Below are 20,184 nucleotides of genomic sequence, written 5' to 3'. Positions count from 1 at the left end.
ATCTAATAATAACTGGCAATGATAAATTCAATTAATATTCAGTTTCAAAATTGCCATACTGAAATTTCATTGTAAGCCCGCATTTGCAATTATATGTGGCGTAGATTCATGATAAGTATATCTGAAAAAAGCTTTATCTATTGTCATTTCATTGCATCACATTAAAAATCATCAAGAGGGCAATGACATAACTAAACAACCAAGTTTAGAGTGTCGCATACACACGCATGACTCATCAATTTAATCTCCATCGTGAATTAAAAAAAAAAATGTCGATTCCAACGTCGATGCCCAAAAAGGTCGAGTGTGCTGGCTCTGTTATTGACAATCGTTACCGATAATCTTTTGTCTTGGATCAAATTAGTATATGCATATATATACTCTGTCTGCAACTATGCTTAATCAGTCGAGTAAATATTACTGCCCATGAATAAATCACAAACGCACTTGTGTCCCAACTGCGAAAATAAGAAAAAAATTTTCATTGTCAAATTAGCCATTCAAATGAAAGAACGAAAAAAATTTCACACTCATATGCATTATGTACCGAATGTATATATGTACATATCACGTGACACACAACTCGACACACACATGAACGTAGAGGCAGACACACACACAAACAAGAAGGCGCGTGCGCGTATCGCGCTCGCGGTTTAAAGTCCAGCCGTCGAAAAATTATCGCCGGCCCCAAATCCGCCAGACGTCTGCGCACACACTTGCTACACTATAGTCGTGTAGGTGTGAGAGAGCAGCGAGAGAGAGAGAGAGAGAGAGAGAGAAGCGAGACGAGACTGCGAGAGTGCGGCGCAGTCTCGAGCGTTTTGTTTTGAGACGCCCCCGTCTCGTCGCCTGCCTACCGTCTACTCGCGGAAAAGGGCGTCTGGCCTGGCTGCTGCTGCTGCTGCTCTGCTGCTTTTTTGCGGTCTGCGTCTTATCGATTGTTCGCAGAGAGAGAGAGAGAGAGAGAGAACGAGAAAGAGAGAGATAGACGTACTGAGCGGCAAGACATGACTTATTGCTCTCGCAGCGTGTAAGCTTTCTAAGCAACTTTAAGTTAAGATCGAGTGATGATTTCCGTTTGTGTGTGTTACAGAGTGTGCAGTGCGAAATGAGTTGAGTTTACGAGAAAAATCCAAGTGCCCAGCAAGCCAGACAGCCGAAGAGAGAGGTGAGTGTGTAAAATACACCAAGTGACCCTATTTTATGTATTATTCGCAGCATGTGCGAGGTTAGAATAATGAGAAATTGATGATTAACATTGTGTGTTTTTTTTTAGGTGAATATTCAACCTAATGGCTTAAAACGAATAGTTGTTTGTGGGAACAGTATGAAGTTTATCTTAGTCATCCTGGTAGTCTGCAGTGCAGGCTTGGTGGCTGCTGACAAGATATGCGCTGTCAGGAATAGAGATATCCAAAGTCAGTCCAATGCTGATGCTGATGGCATTGAAGATTCTTTCAACATCAATAATCACAATCAGGTAAAAATTTTAAAAATAGAATTTTAAAGTGGTTCTGACTATTTAATAAGTATTTTGTCTGTGTTTGCAGACTAACAATGATGTCAAATTCGAGAAGTGTAACGATTATTGCTATGCCTTCTGGAGAGAAGAGAACACGTCAAATGGAACTATAATTAATATTTTTTCTCAAGGTAGGTTTATCTAATTGAGTATTTGTTGAGATTTGCTTATTCATGATCTTACTTATTACAGGATGCTGGAATCAAGGTGGTCATGATTGTGAGAATCCAGAATGCATAGGTAATCGTTGGACTAAAGCTTTGACTAATGGCAAGTTTTGCTGTTGCAAAGGAGATTATTGCAATGTTAATGTTACCGATCCCTATGAGAATAAATTACTATTAACCAGTCCAGCAAGTAAGAGTAATTTAAGTGTGATTGTTACAGGTATATTTTATTTGTTATTTTTTAGTTTAATTTCTTTGAGAGAGTTTTTATTTATTTGTTTGAGTTGACATTATTTACATTTTGTTATATGTGTTATATATTTTTTTTGTTTGTATATTGTACTTATTACGTTTTAACATCTGATGATAAATTTGTTGTTTTTAAATTTAAATTCTCTCATATTTTACTTCATTTCTTTCAATGTCAGTAGTTATTAATTGTATTGTTTTTGTTTCATACAGCGACAGAATACCTAGAACAGCCAGATTCTGAACATTTAATGCTCATAATAGTAACTACCTTAGCATGCATTCTACTAATTACACTGACGGTAGGAGTTTTAATCTACATTATGTACAAGAATAATCTTATGATGAGACTGGGCAAATCTTTGCCCTATGATGACAACTACAATGAGGGTAATGGGCTTAAAACTGGTACTTACACTTTTGATCATTTGAAACTTTCAACAATCGTCGGTAAGTATTCCAATTTCGTTTTATTTTTACTTTTTTCAATCAAAAGTAATATTGAATATATAATTTGAATTTTTAGGGGAAGGAAGATATGGTTCAGTATGGCAAGGTAGCATGGGTGATCAAGAGGTAGCTGTGAAAATTTTCCCAGGTCATTATCAGAGTTATTTTATGAACGAACGAGACATCTACAGGTTGCCTTTTATGGAACATTCATCACTACTACATTATTACGGTATTTTACTAGTCGTTTATAACATCAATGAAATGTTTGCAAGTTATTCATTAAATTTCTTTCCATAGGATCTGACGAAAGAGTAAGTATGGACGGCAATACGGAATATCTCTTAGTATTCTCCTACGCGCCAGGTGGTACGTTAACAGATTTTCTACGCTACCACACATTCGATTGGATGGCTTTCTCTAAAATGGGGTTATCGATAGTCAAAGGGCTTGCTTACTTACACACGGATTACCGCAAAGGAGGTGAATGAAAATTAAAACTTAAACTAAGAAAAATAGTGAAATTCAGTGTTAATTCATGAATTTTTTATTACAGATAAATTTAAGCCTTGTGTGGCTCACAGAGATATGAATTCGAGTAACATTTTAATCAAGGCTGACGGTACCTGCTGTATTTGCGATCTTGGACTCGCGGTACAAATTTCAGGATCTAAGTATTTTTCCAACGGAGAGGAGCAGCATGCCGAAACTAAATCGATCAACGATGTGCGTTGACTTACGATTATTTATTTTTATGTTGCTGATTGGCTAATTTTTTTCGCATTCTTATGCGTGAGTGTTGTAATATTTCAAAGTTCGTTGACGACGAGAAAAAACTGATTTTTCTTGCATCATCAATGTGTTGAACGTCACGACGAAATTTACACGAAAATGATTACGTTATTTTCTATCTAATTTAGAATGTGTTCACGTGATTAAAAAAAAACACGTTAAGATTATTTTAATGAAGTTTCTTTTAGTTTTTGTCTAGTTTTAATAGAGAAAATTGAATTGCAATTGTAGTTTTTCATTAGAATTTGTGAAAATGTTATCCTATTAAGTTTCATTCAACATTGTAAATCTTTATTTCGGAAAATAATAATAAATATATTTACAATCATTATTACATTTGAAAAAATGTCGAATAAATTGTTATCAAATCGCAAATGTTCTTAAAGAATACTTAGCATTTATCTTGAGATTAATCACTACACTATAATTAAATAATGATTTTATAATTACAGGTTGGTACTTTGTTGTACATGGCGCCAGAAGTACTCGAAGGTGCGGTAAATCTACGTGATTGCGAGAGCTCGTTAAAACAAATCGATGTATACGCGATGGGTTTGATACTTTGGGAGTTGGTGTCCCAATGTAGCGATATCTATGTTCCTGGTAGTGAAGTGCCGCCTTACAGACTTCCTTTCGAGAAAGAAATTGGTTAGTATTTTGTCTTATTTTATTTTTTCAAGGAGTCTTGGTTGATGAAACGAAAAATGCATCGATCTACATAAAATTATGATTATAATACTGAAATATCAGACGTGAATATTATCTAATTCATGTTATCCATTATTATATTTAAACACGATAAAAACAGTTTCAGTTGAACTATTAGTCATAACTTCCACGCGATAATTGATTTGTAAATCATTGTAAACGAAAAAAAATAATAATTTTTTACAATCTAAATTGATAAAATTTAAACTGTGTGTTGCAAACACATTTTTACATTTCGACTAACATAAAAAATATTTAACATATCTCTACGACAAGCTGATAAATGTCGAATCATTGGACACGCACGACTAAAAGCACGCAAGTCGCATTCAGTATTCATTCACATTTCTATCGGTCTGATAAATAATTAATCTCAATTCTCTTCAATGAAGTTACGTAAAGTCATGTTCGCTGTTTTTTTACTCATAGGTCTCTATCCGACGTTCGAGCAAATGCAAGTACTAGTATCCCGTAACAAAGCACGTCCCATGCTCGAAGGTAACGTTGCCGATAAGCCGGGTGTACGCTTGATTAGGGAAACTATGGAAGATTGCTGGGATTCTGATGCGGAAGCTCGCCTCACTGCGTTATGTATTGAGGAACGATTGATGGAACTTCAATCTCATCAAAGTAAGCGATTTTTAAGATCAAATGATAAAATTTAGGTGTAAAATTTGCAAAAATGGTTACGATGATTAACTTTCACGAATATTTGTTGCTTTGATAATTTTAAGGAAATTTATTAGTCATCCAAAAATTAATCGAACATTTTCAATTACAATAATTCTGTATAAATTATTTTTTTAATTTCATTTAATTCAAATAATACGATTTTTCAAGAATATACAATTATTATTTTGCATTTGATACTTAATGAATCTTGACGATAATAAATTAAAAAATCAATGCATTGATAAAAAAAATTTATTTTCAGTAACGATGTATTTCACGGACGGAAGTCCAATGATAAATTCCCATTGTGGACTTGTGCCTTCGACAACAAATAGCCTTTACAACGACGCGCCTCATCATGACGTCGCTCACCATCATCACGTTGTGCAGATGGAGAGCAAGGACGTGACCGTCGACAATTTAGTAACTTTATCCCCAGCGGAAAGCAGCTCACATGAGCATAGCGGTAAGTGTTTTTAATTAATTATAGTTCTACGCTTTTTTCGCGGGCAAAGCCGTTAAAGTAAGGTACGACGCGTTTATTGAATATGCGTGATGATTATTATTATTACACCGGGAATACATAAAATAACGTTAAATACTTTAAACTTCGATGATCATTTATCAACTAATACTAAAAAAATAAATCTTTTCGACCACTCGTTTTGATGACTATTTTGATCAGATTGACAGATGCCGTTGAGTCGTTTGATTTATTTTATATTTGAAGTGATTTGAACGTCGTGACCTCAAGTAAAAATAATAATCTAATATTTCTATTTTTCGAAATAAAATAATTCTATGTTAAAATTCTTATATTTACATCGTCAAATTCCGCATCACTAAGTTAAACATTATTGTCTGCAGAATTCAGATAATAATTCAAACTGTCACTGTTACATTCTCAAGAGTTTGATGCTTGATTCAAAATATTTTTTCAGTAATAGAATAAGACTGCGTCTTTCTCACATCCTTGCCCTCCATTATAATTCCTTTAGAAGTCTATCTTGATTCTTATTCTATTAGTTTCGGAGTTATAGTGGCTACATATAGTGCAAATTCTATTCTATCTTTCTGTAGTTTACCTGCTATTCTTTATGGAATTTTTTTGAAATTAACCTTTAGACGACCGGAATTTCAAGGAGCATATCGCCGTTAGAAAACTGGTATAAAAACTATCTTATATCATTGATTGATAATAGGCAGTGTCGATCAGGGGGTGAGCCATTATAGTGGCTTTCCGGTCCGCAAGGGAAATGCCCATGCCCGTGTTAAAAATTTCAAATTCGAAAAAATATTATTAAATAGTACATAACATTTTTTCATTATATAAATATACGTTTTCTATGTATTTTTCAATGCTAAATCTAAATATGAGGTCAAGAATACAGTAAATCTAAAAATAACTGTTAGAATAGGATAAAAACTACCGCTTTACCATGCGTGAACGATTTTGAAACACCCTCCTCTTTTGAACACGGGCTTGGGACCGACTGTGGCAAGTTTTGTTTCGTTTTTTTTTTTGTTTTATTTTATGTCTTTTTGTATTGTTTTATGTTTTTAAAAAGGGATGGGGTCGATTAAATTTACTTTGAATTGTATTAAAAATGAGTAATGATATTAGAAAAACGAATATTTTAATCTAAATACAAAAATTAAAAAAGATTTACTGGTGCACCACTAACGGAGTTTTCCGGCCGTCTAAAGGTTAAAACACTCTATAGATAGTAGGTGCAATCCACGATCTGTAAAATTTCCTTTTAAAAAATCAGTAACGTTCGCTATTCCCAGAATAAGAGAATAAGAATAATAATTATCGGTAACGTAAGAGCCTTTTTACATTCGCAATAAAACAGACAAATTATTTGTAAAATCAACAATAATTTTTTAAACTTCATTTAATTTTTCAATTAAAATAATTTTCAAAATTACGTTTTTAATTAAAATTTCTTTTATAAGTTTTTATTATTATGATTTTTAATTAAAATTAATGAATGTGAGATGACTTGTTTTGAAAACAAAGTTTTAATTATTATGATTTTACATAGAGTAAAAGACAACTCTTTATGCGAAAATAATACTAAAAATATATAGAAAACAAAAGAATTAGAAAATCTTTGTGTGATCTTACAAATATCATCAAAATTTTATAGTTATATTGAAAAATGAGACTAGTAGGTAAACTAGAGGGGCATCAACTCAGAGGGGTACTAGCTCACTGAGTTGAAGCGTGTGAGTTGAGGTGTGTGCATATTCACCTCATCCCCCCCCCCCCTCCCGATCGGCCCGTGCACTGTCGATTCACCCCCCCCCCTCCTACTGAGTTATACCGATGCGTTCTACGCACTCCCCCTCCCCTACTGAGTTGATCTGATGTGGCGTATACCGGTGCGTTCTACGCACTCCCCCCTCCCCTACTGAGTTGATCTGATGTGGCGTATACCGGTGCGTTCTACGCACTCCCCCTCCCCTACTGAGTTGATCTGATGTGGCTTGATCTGATGTGGCGTGCGTTCTCTGCATTTCCCCCTCTCCCACTGATTTGATTCCTATGCACTACGCGCGTGTTCTGTGTTACGCGTTTTGATTGTTTTATTGTGTGTGTGTGTGTGTGTGTGTGTGTGTGTGTGTGTGTGCGCGCGTGTGCGCGCGTGTGTTAAAAATTTTTAGATTTATCTGAAAAAAAACGGACGGATCGGGGGATCGAACGCGCGTCCTCCGGATCCGCAGGCCGATGCTCTACCGCTAGAGCTACAGCCACTGTTACCACGGGCAATACCGTATTGTGTATACTGGCTACACACGCGATTGATATGTGGGGGGGGGGGGGGGGGGCGGCGGCGCCGGCGGCTGCTGCTGCTGCTGCTGGGGAGGGCCCAAGCGCTAATACAATAAATTTTAATAAATGTTATAAATAGATATTTATTATATAGATATATTATTAATAATTATTTATAAGAAAAGACATTGTTATTAATAATTATTTATTATATAACAAAATATAAAAAATCTACAAAAAATACAAAAAATGTACAAAAAAATACAAAAAAATGTACAAAAATGTATAAAAAACTAACGCCTAGTTTTCGCCATCATCATTATCATCGGCGGCGTCGTCGTCGTCGGCGTCGTCGTCGTCGTCGTCGTCGTCGTCGTCGGCGTCGTTGTCGTCGTCGTCGTCGTCGTCGTCGCCGTCGTCGCCGTCGGCGTCGTTGTCGTCGTCGTCGTCGTCGTCGTCGTCGTCGTCGCCGTCGTCGCCGTCGTCGTCGTCGTCGTCGTCGTCGTCGCCGTCGTCGCCGTCGTCGTCGCCGTCGTCGTCGTCGGCGGTGAAAAATTTTGCTATTTTGTACCGCGGGGCGCCGTCGACGGTTTCGTCCGTGACGCGCAGGCGCTTTTTCCCCGCGATGCGGAGACTCTGCATGAGCGCCGTTGTGGATAATTCCGCGGGCGATCTAGAAAGCTGCCTACTCAACGGAGCTGGCGACGGCGACCGAGAAGGCTGGCGCACAGCGGGGGAATCTTCGGGACTGCTCGACCGTGATGCGAATAATCTTCGCACCACCTGTCTGACCGGCCCGTTCCGATCGACGTGCCGCCTGCTGCCGCGCTGCGGTGGTGATTCCACCCACTGCGGCTGCCGACTGCAGCGACCAGCGACGCAGTGTGCGCACTCCCAGCCCCCGCATACTGGCATGGTGTTGTTGTGATCGCCGACCTGCAACAAAAAAAATGAAAAAAAAACTTAGAACATACTACTGCCGATTAAAAAAAAAGAAAAGAGAAAAAAAGAATCATACCTGTTCTCGTTGGCGGCAGGACGTCTCTTGTATCGCTGGTGGTGAAACTAAGTTCACCAAGAGCGGCTGTTGTGGCGTTGTGATGTCGATCATCATCACGGGTGCTCCTCGAGGCGTCACCAGGTCGACGCATGTCACGCGTCGTGATGGTGGTGGTGGTGGTGGTCGACGCGAGACAATCACCTCGCAGACCATCTCCACGTCGTCGTCGTCGTCATCAGACCTGCAAAAAAAAAAAAAAAAAAAAAAAAAAAAAAAAAAAAAAGATTCTTTATTTTGAAAAAAAATCGTTTCATATATCTATCTGTATAATAAATATTCAACTTACACATTCACCGTTGAAGATGATCGGGAGCATGGAGACGGTGGCGGTAATTGGAGTGGCGCTGTCCGATGCGTGCTGTAATCGGAAACACTTATATTTATATTATGCCGATAACGCGACTACGACGACGAAAACCGGACATCGCAAAATAAGAAATTTTAAGTACGCGAGAGAAAAGAATGTTAAATTTAAAATTGGAGTATATACTCTCTCTCATATACACACGTACATACATATTATATAACGAATAATACTTTTACATTAATAAATTGATAAATTATCTATATAAAATTTTATCAATTTATTAATACAATATTATTAGATATATAATTGTGTTATTAGTATACAGAAAAAAAAAGAACAGAACCTCTTTTTTTAATTTAAGAACATATATGCTCTTATTATTTTTAAAAAAATTTATGTATAAAAAAGAACAGAACCTCTTTTTTTTAATTTAAGAACATATATGCTCTTATTATTTTAAAAAAATTTATGTATAACTAATAACATTTTATTAGTATAATGGTATTAATTATAAAAAAACAGAATGAGAGAGAGAGGGTAAAAGAGAATGAAAAAAATGTACTTACAATATTGAAGGTGGAGGTGTCAGCGGCATCCGAATGGTTGCCGCTTCGTGGATGTCGTCGTCGTCGTTCCTCCTCCTCGGCGAAGGTGTTCGCGGCTGCTCGACGACGACTTCGTCCACCGCTGCTTCTTGCACCGGTAAACCGATCAATCCGAAGACTTCATCTTCGGAAAGATCGATGTCCTCGCCCAACGCCTCGATCGCTTCATTAAGTGCGTCTTGCCACGACGCATCGTCCAAGGAAAACAAATTTTCCACCCGTTCTTCACTCATTTTACTAAACACTTCACAACTCCACGACAAAAAAATCACAATGACGTATCGTTGCAAGGCGTTCGAATTTTTATTCATCTTTTGAAACACTAGCCGCGTTTCGGTCATTGGTCGAAGATTTGGGAGTAGGGATGCGAGATACGCGACAGCACTGATTTTGTCGCACGCATAAGACAATCATAATTAGTGGTGGGAGTAGCTAATGAAAATGTGATTAGTGCGGAGAAGAGACGCCAATGTGTATTAATATAGGATCGCGATAGCGCGTACGCTCTTTATTTCTCACGCAACGGACGAAGAGTAGGTGGTGGCAAGCCGTTGGCAGTGACAAGTTGCAGCGAACGAACGATCGGCCCTTTTCTGGGCCACTTTTTTTTTTTTTTTTTTTCAAGTTGACGAAGCTGTACAATCCCGACAGTTAATCGATATCATGATCAATTTAAAACAGCACTTTTCAGTGCTAAATTTTCAATAAAAAAATTTATATTATTTTTTTATAAAGCAGCACTTTTCAGTGCTATTCAAACGTATGGTTAAATATAACATAGACTAACTATTTGTTTAATAAAAAAACTTATATAATTTTTTTAAAAAATCAGCACTTTTAAGTGCTATTCAAACGTATGTGCAAATATATCGTAGCCGCAAAGGTAAGTACTAAAACAATAACAATTTGAAATTACGAATAAATTCAACCTTGTGTTTTTCTTTATTCTTACCCCCACCCCTCCCATTTTCAGCGAAACAAGCAGGTAAGTATAAGGTAAGTATTTTTTCCCTTTTCTGGGCCACTTTTTTTTGCAGTGCTAAATTTTCAATAAAAAAAATTTATATTATTTTTCTATAAATCAGCACTTTTAAGTGCTATTCAAACGTATGTGCAAATATATCAGTGCTAAATTTTCAATAAAAAAAAATTTATATTATTTTTTTATAAATCAGCACTTTTCAGTGCTATTCAAACGTATGGTTAAATATAACATAGACTAACTATTTGTTTAATAAAAAAAACTTATATAATTTTTTTTTAAAATCAGCACTTTTAAGTGCTATTCAAACGTATGTGCAAATATATCGTAGCCGCAAAGGTAAGTACTAAAACAATAACAATTTGAAATTACGAATAAATTCAACCTTGTGTTTTTCTTTATTCTTACCCCCCCCCCCCCCCCCCCCCCCCCAATTTTCAGCGAAACGAGCAGGTAAGTATAAGGTAAGTATTTTTTTAATTAGTTAAAAAATATACACAATAAAAATAGTTCGTTTAATTCAGTGTACAAAATAATACTAAAAAAAAACGATAATTTTTTTTTCCTAAATCATAAAATAATATACAGTTAGTATGCACTATTTTTAGAAAGAGCGACAATAACTCAGACGGTAGAGCACTGTCGTATAGATGCAAAGGAGGCTAGGTTCGATTCTCCTGTATATCTATTACCGAAAGATTATTACGAGAAAAAAAATTCGATAAATAATTAAAAATAATTAAAATATCGTTATTAAAAATAACAACAACAAAAAAAAAATGTCTCTAAAAATCAGTGCGTATATGCGACAGTTTTAATATTACCGAAAGATTATTACGAGAAAAAATTCGATAAATAATATTACTAATTTTTTCTTATAGCGTATTAGATGTAGACAATTAATTATTTATATGTAAATTGTCAACAATTAAATTCAACAGAAAGGATAGGTAATTTCTTCTCAATTAAAAATAATTAAAATATCGTTATTAAAAATCAGTGCGTATATGCGACAGTTTTAAATGACGTCACTCGCATAGGCCGTTGAGTCAATTCCCCACAAGTTGTATGCTTTACATACGCATACGCGTGCGCACGTGTATGTATAACTCATAAAAATTAAATGAATTTTTTTATGCAATGTATGGCATGTATGGAATGAATGGAATGTATGGCACGTATGGCATGTATGGAATTTTTTAATGGAGGATGGAAGGGGAAATCTCAATCGTTCGTTATAAAAATGAGCTGCATCTCATCAGCAGTTGCATTCGCATCCAGAGTAAACTAGTGTAAAGTGTGAAAGAAGAAAGGTTATACGAACATTCTACAATGAGCTCCAACAAGATTGACTATAGGTAATTATTTGTTTTATTGTTTATAGAACACACTTTATATATTTTTTTTTAAATTTTTTTATTTGTGCAGATTTGAGCAAGCGAGGCTGGATAGCTTCACGTCTCAATGGACATGCGCACACGTACGACCAGCAGATCTTGCTGCGGCCGGCTTTTATTATACGGGGCAGATCGATCAAGTACGCTGTTTTGAATGTGGTATGGAAATCTGTCGTTGGGAAGAAGGTGACGACCCTATGACGGAACATAAGCGCTGGGATGGCGGCTGCCTTTTCATTCGTAACAGAAGTTGTGGCAATGTGCCGATCGGATTGAGCCCCGTACCGGTACCTCCTCCTCGAAGAAAAAGTAAAGATGTTTGTGGACCGTATAAGCTCGAGTATCGGGCAGCAACAGCGTGCGCAACAACTAGCCTACCTTCGAGTACAGACGAGCCTGCGTTATCGTTATCGATTGAGAGTCTTGTTACAAAGCTTTTTTCCGATTTACATTTGACGGAGAAATGTGCTTCGAAAACCATAGCAAATGCAACTGTTGGTATGGTATCTGTTTGCGAAGAATTTGTACGCGGTTATAAGAAGAGTATCGATAAACAAAATGAAAAAATGAATAAAATTCGCGAAAGGGTTGAAAAGTCTCAGCGAGATATAGGCAATATTTTGCGTCAACTTGAAATTACCAGATGTAAGATATGTTTGGATGCTAGGATCGCTGTACTTTTTTTACCTTGTGGACATATCACTGTATGCATGGAATGTGCATCAAGAATTGACGATTGTCCAATATGTCGTCAAACTATTAGCAAACGCGTTCGTGCTTATTTTGCGTAAATTTGTTCTTGTTTGGTTTTAATAAAGTTCCTATTATTTTTAAAAAATGTTTGTGTACTTTTTTTTTCTCTTTTAATCTAATATTTTTTTTGTATTTTAATGTTATATTTTTTTGTTTCTAAAATTTATATATTATAAGTGAGTAAAAACAAGGATTGATCGATACGTTAATTTTTAAAATTTATTTTTCAAACTTAAATATAAAAAAATCAAATTACATATCACGACTTTTGCGAGCGAGCATCCATCTACTGATAGCCAGCGCGTTTTTAAAGGCACACGGTGGATTTGATAGATACGCGTTGTGGTTACTGCATACGGAAATGCTATCGTTTGAAATATTCTTGAGTGATGGACAACCCAAATCTTCAACGTTAACCACAGTCGTTCTGTAAAAAAAATCATTAGATATCATTTTTTTCTCTTTAAGATGATACGCGACGAAAAGACACTTACTGTGCATTGGTCAACAAATTTCTCAGCCATTTTGTTTTTTCAAGACCTTTGACAAAAATAGTTGCTCCAAAAAGTGTTTTTTTGATTATTTTTCCAAGATCGTCGTACGGTAAATCGCCAGATTCCCACGGAATACCATGAAAATTTCTCGCTAACCACCGGTTTTCACACTGATTTTTCTTTAATAACCACTCCCATGGGTAAGGTGGTTTAAACAGAAGCACCGATGGAGTTGGATCTTCTTCCAGAGGACAAACAGCAATCTCCTTGAATACGAATTCGTTTAAGCTAGTTTTGAAGCCCTGTACGTCTACAACAAAATCCATCGTAGTAACTGAGGAATCGACGTCGACGACTGCGTCAATACAGACGAATGAATGTCTTTTTATACTGAGCTTGCACTTGTTGATGCCCCACTATAATTTTTCGATCAATCACAATCGTTCACCCCCCTCTATACTTTTTCCAACCAATCAGCATTGACGAGTAATGAATATAACGCGATGGATTTGTCAAATCTGCTCAGTTGAGTAACTAGCATCATGGCTGAGTATTTCAAGAACACAGCTTTGTTGCTCTTGCGCGCACATCGTCTGGCGAATGCAGGTGATGCTAGTGTCGAAGACATCGAAAGATGGTTGACACTGGGTTCATTGGCTTTGCGCAAAGCCGATGAGCTTTCTCGTTCGCCTAGCTTGATCGTGTCTGGCAAACAGAAGCTGCAAGCAGCTATGTGTATGATTAGAAGCGTTTTACATCTGCTAAACGAATACAAGAGTAGGCTGTTGGCACAGCCCCCCATTGCCACCTCATCGACTGCCGAACCTGTGGTGAGCAAACATAGCGAACAATCCATATACGAACCTCTCGTTATTTTAGATGTAGTTGGTGAAGGTCTCGAACCGGCTAGTACTACTACTACTACTACTACTACTACTACTACTACTACTACTACTACTACTACTACTACTTCTACTACTACCACTACACCGGCTGTTGTTAATCCAGCTCAAGACTCAACAGTTCACTGGAACGACATCAATAGTGCGTTCAAAGGCAGAATAAAGACTGGTGTGATAACCAATCTGAAACATCTGGATTTGAATGCGTTTTTGAGGCATGCCAAACCATTATTCCATGCTCAAATTAAGGAGACCTTGGAGAAACATAGTTCTTTAAAAGTTAATGCCGTACTGGATGCCGAGTATGCAGTCGAAAAGAATAATTGCGATGAAAAGCTCGATGTGAAGCATTTCAATACGAAGATGGCGCCGATATACCTAACCACAGACATAGACGAGTGGTTCGTCGAAAACGTTTTACAACCAATTAGTAAGAGCACGGAAGAATTTCAAGAGCAAGACTCAGGCTGGTCTCTTCGCGTTATATTAAACTTAACCGTAAATATCAGCAAGTACAATCCTATGAGAGTTGGTTCTTACGTTGAATTGCCCAAGCCTGTTAAAAATAAGAAAGCCTGTGTGAACGTGCGGAACAACGATAACGAATGCTTCAAATGGGCCATCCTTTCGGCGTTACATCCAGTCGCAAGGAATGCATGCCGTGTCACTGCCTATACTGCACATCAAGATAAATATAATTTCAAAAATCTATCATTTCCGGTACACCCGAAAGAAATCGTGAAATTTGAAAAGCAAAACAACGTTTCAGTGAACGTGTACTTTTTAAATTTGAATAATGGATCCTACGATGTGTTGCCGCAACATTTGACCGATGAGAAAAAAGACAGGCATGTGAATCTTCTTCTAGTGGAAAATTATTATATCGATGTAAACGAAAAGCAGCAGCAGCAGCAGCAGCAAATGGAACGTCCCGGTATACCATACAAAGTGCACTACGTTTGGATAAAAGACTTATCTCGATTGATGTATCGACAGTTGTCATTTCGCAAATGTAAGTCGTACATATGCGATCGTTGCTTGCACTATTTTCTAACTGAAGAGAGATTGAAAACGCACGAGATCGACTGTAAAAATGTGAATATGTGTAAAATTGTGCTTCCCAGTGTCAAGGATAAATATTTACAATTTGAAAACTTTAAAAATGAGTGCGCGGTACCGTTCGTCGTGTACGCCGATTTTGAGAGTCTCTTGGAAGCGGTGTCCAACGACGAGCGGATCTATCAACGTCACAAACCGTACAGCGTTGGCTTTTTCGTCAAGTGTAGCTACGATGACTCTCTTTCGCGTTATCGAAGCTACAGACAGAAAACCGTCGATGACGTTGGTCCGGCCAAGTGGTTCGTTCGCAATCTTCACGATTTGGCCAAGTATCTGCAAGAGTTGTACAGAAGCCCGCAGCCTATGGAAAATTTAACGTTTCAAGAGGCACTTAGCTTTCTTCGTGCTACGCTATGTCATATATGTAATAGGCCTTTTGTCGAGAATGAAAAAAAAAAAAAAGACAGAAAAGTTCGCGATCATTGTCACTTTACGGGAAAGTATCGTGGAGCTGCTCACAGCACGTGTAACATTGCTTATCAAGAATCGCGAACTATACCCGTTTTTTTTCACAATCTCAGCGGATACGATGCGCATCTATTTATCCGGGAAATCGCGAACGAATTTCCCGGTCGAGTGAGCCTCATTCCTCAAACCAAGGAAAAATACATATCTTTTACGAAGTACGTGAAGGTACCGATATAAAGCTGCGTTTCGTCGATTCGTTTCGATTTATGGCGTCCTCGCTCGACAAACTATCGTCGTACTTGGAAAAACACGATATTCTAGAGCGACATTTTCAGCATGATGACGGATACACACTGCCGCAGATTGCCCTACTCAAGAGAAAAGGTGTATTTCCGTATGACTATGTGTCGTCGTTTACAAAACTCGAGGAGACGACGACGCTTCCACAAAAGCAAGATTTTTACAGCAGTCTGTACGATTCGGATATCAGCGACGAAGAGTACAGTCACGCGGAGAACGTTTGGAGAACGTTCGACATCGCCGATCTCGGCAACTATTCGGATTTGTATCTCAAGACGGACGTTCTCTTGTTGGCCGAAGTTTTTGAAAATTTCAGAGCCAAGTGTCGAACGGCGTATCGTTTGGATCCGGCCCACTACTATACGACGCCCGGACTGAGTTGGGACGCCATGTTGAAGTATACGGGTGTAAGGTTGGAGCTCTTGACGGATATCGACATGCTCATGTTTGTCGAGCGCGGCATTCGCGGTGGAGTTAGCCAGTGTTGTAATAGGTACGCTGCCGCGAACAATCCATACATGGACGACGACGACGACGACGACGACGACGACAACTACGATCCACAGAAAGATGACAAATATTTGATGTATTTTGACGTCAATAACCTTTACGGTTGGAGTATGACCGAGCCACTTCCACTCGGTGATTTCGAATGGTGCGACATTGACGCCACCGCCAACTTTTCCTTCGATATTCCCGATGACTCAGCCTTCGGTTACATACTCGAGGTGGATTTGGAGTATCCAGAAGAAATTCACGATGCGCACAGAGATATGCCATTTTGTCCGGAGCACAAAGCCGCTCCGGGATCCAAGCAGAAAAAGCTCATGACGACTCTCCATGATAAGGAGCGTTACGTAATCCACTACAGAGCTCTGAAACAAGCAATAGGGCATGGCTTGCACCTCGCGAAGATACATCGGGTTTTAAAGTTTAAGCAGAGCCCATGGCTCAAGACGTACATCGATTTGAATAGCGAGTTGCGTAAGCGAGCGGCAAACGAATTCGAAAAAATGCTGTACAAACTGTTCAACAATGCGGTGTACGGCAAGACCATGGAAAACGAGAAGAAACACATCGACGTGAAGTTGGTGAACAAGTGGGAGGGGCGATACGGTGCCGAGGCTCTGATAGCTCGACCAAATTTCCACAGTAGCGACATTTTCGACGACGAACTGGTGGCGATTCAACTGTTGCGTACGGAAATCACCGTGAGAAAACCCATTTACATAGGTCTCGCTGTTCTCGACTTGTCCAAGACGCTCGTGTATCGATTCCACTACGACTACATGCTCGGTGCCGCCATTGGCGAGGAGCGTTGCAAGCTTCTGTACACCGACACGGACAGTCTCGTGTACGAGATCACCAATGTAGACATGTACGAGGTCATGCGTCGTGATATTCACGAATTCGATACGTCGGATTTTCCAGAGCCGAATCGCTTCGCGATTCCCAGAGCCAATAAGAAGGTGGTCGGCAAGATGAAGGACGAGAACGCCGGAATGCTCATGCTCGAGTTCGTGGGACTCAGAAGCAAAATGTACAGCGTGAGAGTTCGGAATAGAGATGCGATAAAGAAGGCAAAGGGGATCAAGAATTCGGTGCTGAATACCACGATTACGTTCGCCGACTACGTCAAATGTCTCCGAGAAAATGTGATTATGAGCCGACAGCAAAAGTTCATCAGATCGCGTCATCATCAATTGTACAGCGAGAGACAAACAAAGATCGCGCTCAGCGCGCACGACGATAAACGCTTCTTGCTGCCCGGAACCACCGATACGCTTCCTTGGGGCCATTACGGCATTCCGTTGGTGGAGAGGGAGGGGCGGATAGAGGCGTTGGGATTGATCGCAGTCGAGCCAACGGTCGCTGCTGCCGCCGACCGACGCCGTCGAGCCGCCGACCGCCGCCGTCGAGCCGCCACCGCCGCCGTCGAGCCGCCGGCCGACGCCGTCGAGCCGCCGACCGACGCCGTCGAGCCGCCGACCGCCGCCGTCGAGCCGCCGACCGCCGCCGTCGAGCCGCCGACCGCCGCCGTCGAGCCGCCGACCGCCGCCGTCGAGCCGCCGGCCGCCGCCGCCGCCGCTGTCGAGCCGCCGTCGCCGAAAAAGAGCGGAGTGGGGGACGGGTTATATCAATCGACGCCCGAGGCTTCGCAGCTCATTCTCATCGAGACAAAGTTACCAGCAACGTTGACGACGACGACGAGTAGCGAGCAGCAGTCTTCGAATTTCATTCTTAGTCAACTTGCACCGAGAAAAAGAAAGTTACTGGAAGCTCGGTTCGTCGATAAAATTAGAAAAAAATAAAAAAATTACACGAGGTAATTGTGATTTTGTGTGTGTGTGTGTGTGTGTGTGTGTGTGTGTGTGTGTGTGTGTGTGTGTGTGTGTGTGTGTGTGTGTGTGTGTGTGTGTGTTTTGTTTCAAGTCGACTGAGTTTAGATATCATTGTTTTTTTCTACAGATGGATCTCGCGCAGCTGAATAATTTAGCTTGTAATCAATTCAAACCCACTATGAAGATTCGTGAATTGGACACAGAATCCAAGTATATGATCACCAGACTCAAACAAGTTGAAACACGATACGGTGCAAAAATCGTAGCCGAAGTGAACGAGGAGTTTCAGCTGTTTCTACCAAACAAGGTATCGAGTGCGCTGATCGTGAATGAAAAGCTGTACAACGATATGTCGGATTACGCTAATAAACTTAAATTATTTCTCAGCCATAAGGGTAATGGTTGTATAGAATTTACAACTGCATAAATATATGTATATCAATGTACGCATAACAAGAAAAAAAAGAAGAGAATAAACTTCCTTTATATTTTTTTTCAAATCAAAATATGTGTGTGTGTGTGTTTATTTATTAATTCTTCAATCTACATAGTTTTTCTTTTTTTCTCTACAATACGGTTCTATTTATCCAACTATTGTGCGAATCATCAAATCCTAACCACTTTACGAAAACTCGATTACCACGCCTCTTAATAACCTTTTCCACTAGATAGATGTCGGGATATTTGGTTTTCTGAAGTTCCTGTTCGTAGAAGCCACCTAGGATAGGCTTATTTTGATAATCTTTCAAATGATAAGTAGTTGGATTTGTTGGTGCCACGCGCACAATTGTAAATATTTCCGTTGACCAATTTGGTGTATATCCCTTTTCAAATACTTGCTTCGCTTTGCTCACTCTGACTTTGTCGCCAACTTTGAACTTTGGCTTTCTTCTTCCCGCGTATTGTATAAATTTTTTTAATACTTGAGCTTGATTCGCCGCTGTAACTTGGATAGGTTTTATACCAATAGTTTTGTGTTTGCGATTGTTGTAAGCAGCTGTGAGCTCCGGTAGTACGTCGAACCATTTGTAGTTCCCACGGAGACTAAACTTTTTCCACATAGCGTTCTTCAACGTGCGATTAAATCGTTCGCATATCGAAGCTTTGAGCGAACTATTGGTAGAATACAGATTGATATTATATTTTTTCACGAGAGCTTGAAAATCTGTATTGTAGAATTCCTTGCCTCTATCCGTATGAAGATTCTTTGGCCGTCTACCTTTCGCTAAAATAGATTTCATGGCCGCTGTCACTTCGCGACCGGTTTTCCTTTTCACTGGCACAGTCCACGCGTGCTTGGAAAAATTATCAATTATCGTGAGAAGCCAATTATAGCCGCGATTTTGTCTAGAATAGGCCTGCATATCGACGAGATCGGCTTGCCACGTCTCATCGATACCTCGAACGTCGTACTTTCGTCTTGGATAATTACGTCTCGTTGGTTTGTGCAACTCCTCCACCACCGCTTCCATCTAATCGACTGTTTTCTAAATTTTCAACACTTGACTTTATTCGTGGTAATTCCTCTTTGATAATTGCATCCAAATCCTCAAGATCACTCCTTAATCGTGCGATCACGTCTCTCGTAGATTTGATTGCCATCTGAACAATGTTTTCCGCAGTTTCCCAATTTATAGCATCTTTAGCCTTCCGCGGAGGAGCAAGATTTTCCAATCTTTTATTCTCTAGATCGTAATGGTACTCGCTCGTGAGCTTGAACCCAATACCGGGCGGACCGCGAAGACCGTGAACTCCTTGCTCTTTATATTTACGTCCGAATACGTCGACGTTCATTTTGATAATGCTCGAACGATAGGTGTGCTCTTAGTATATATATATCCACCCTCGCGTAATTCTTCGATTATCGAATGAATTTCGTTGATGTGATTATTGTTACCAGCTGATTGCTCAGCCAATAACAATCGAAGACGATCAACGAGCTCATTCGGATCATCCCAGTATATGTAATCCATAGAAGTATTGTTTCGAGCAATCTTGTAGGTAGGCAAAGACGTATCAGTCGTCTGTAGCAGCCCCTCGCCTCCTTTTGTATTTTTTTTAGTCAAACCAAATAACGGACCAATTATGTTATTGAATTTATTACTATTGTGCGCTCGTATAGCCTCGTTTGGATTATTTTTCTTCCTATGAATATTAGATATCTCCAAGATTT

At 39.1% G+C, this 20,184-nt stretch overlaps 1 protein-coding gene across 2 annotated transcripts in view; it reads left to right on the top strand.

Annotated features, from left to right (window-relative positions):
* The first annotated feature begins 850 nt into the window (after positions 1 to 850).
* The window catches only part of LOC131669858 (bone morphogenetic protein receptor type-2), a 29,716-nt gene continuing 10,382 nt past the window's right edge, over positions 851 to 20,184 (top strand). The window contains exons 1-12 of one of the 2 annotated variants that reach the window (XM_058945046.1): positions 851 to 1,033; positions 1,097 to 1,171; positions 1,280 to 1,483; positions 1,554 to 1,656; positions 1,718 to 1,882; positions 2,155 to 2,391; positions 2,468 to 2,623; positions 2,692 to 2,874; positions 2,948 to 3,117; positions 3,636 to 3,831; positions 4,321 to 4,521; positions 4,826 to 5,029. In XM_058945046.1, coding sequence (XP_058801029.1) covers positions 1,331 to 1,483; positions 1,554 to 1,656; positions 1,718 to 1,882; positions 2,155 to 2,391; positions 2,468 to 2,623; positions 2,692 to 2,874; positions 2,948 to 3,117; positions 3,636 to 3,831; positions 4,321 to 4,521; positions 4,826 to 5,029 — 1,768 coding nt within the window. In that variant the 5' untranslated portion in view covers positions 851 to 1,033; positions 1,097 to 1,171; positions 1,280 to 1,330. Of the gene's footprint in view, positions 1,034 to 1,096; positions 1,172 to 1,279; positions 1,484 to 1,553; positions 1,657 to 1,717; positions 1,913 to 2,154; positions 2,392 to 2,467; positions 2,624 to 2,691; positions 2,875 to 2,947; positions 3,118 to 3,635; positions 3,832 to 4,320; positions 4,522 to 4,825; positions 5,030 to 20,184 lie in introns of both variants that reach the window. The other variant, XM_058945045.1, reaches the window with a different exon arrangement.

This window comes from Phymastichus coffea, unplaced genomic scaffold (assembly GCF_024137745.1).
Source record: "Phymastichus coffea isolate CEN01 unplaced genomic scaffold, Cenicafe_Pcof_1.1 PCOF00098, whole genome shotgun sequence".
NCBI lineage: Eukaryota > Metazoa > Arthropoda > Insecta > Hymenoptera > Eulophidae > Phymastichus > Phymastichus coffea.
The sequence above is the reverse complement of the archived record's forward strand: the minus strand, read 5'-3'. Positions and strand labels throughout refer to the sequence as shown.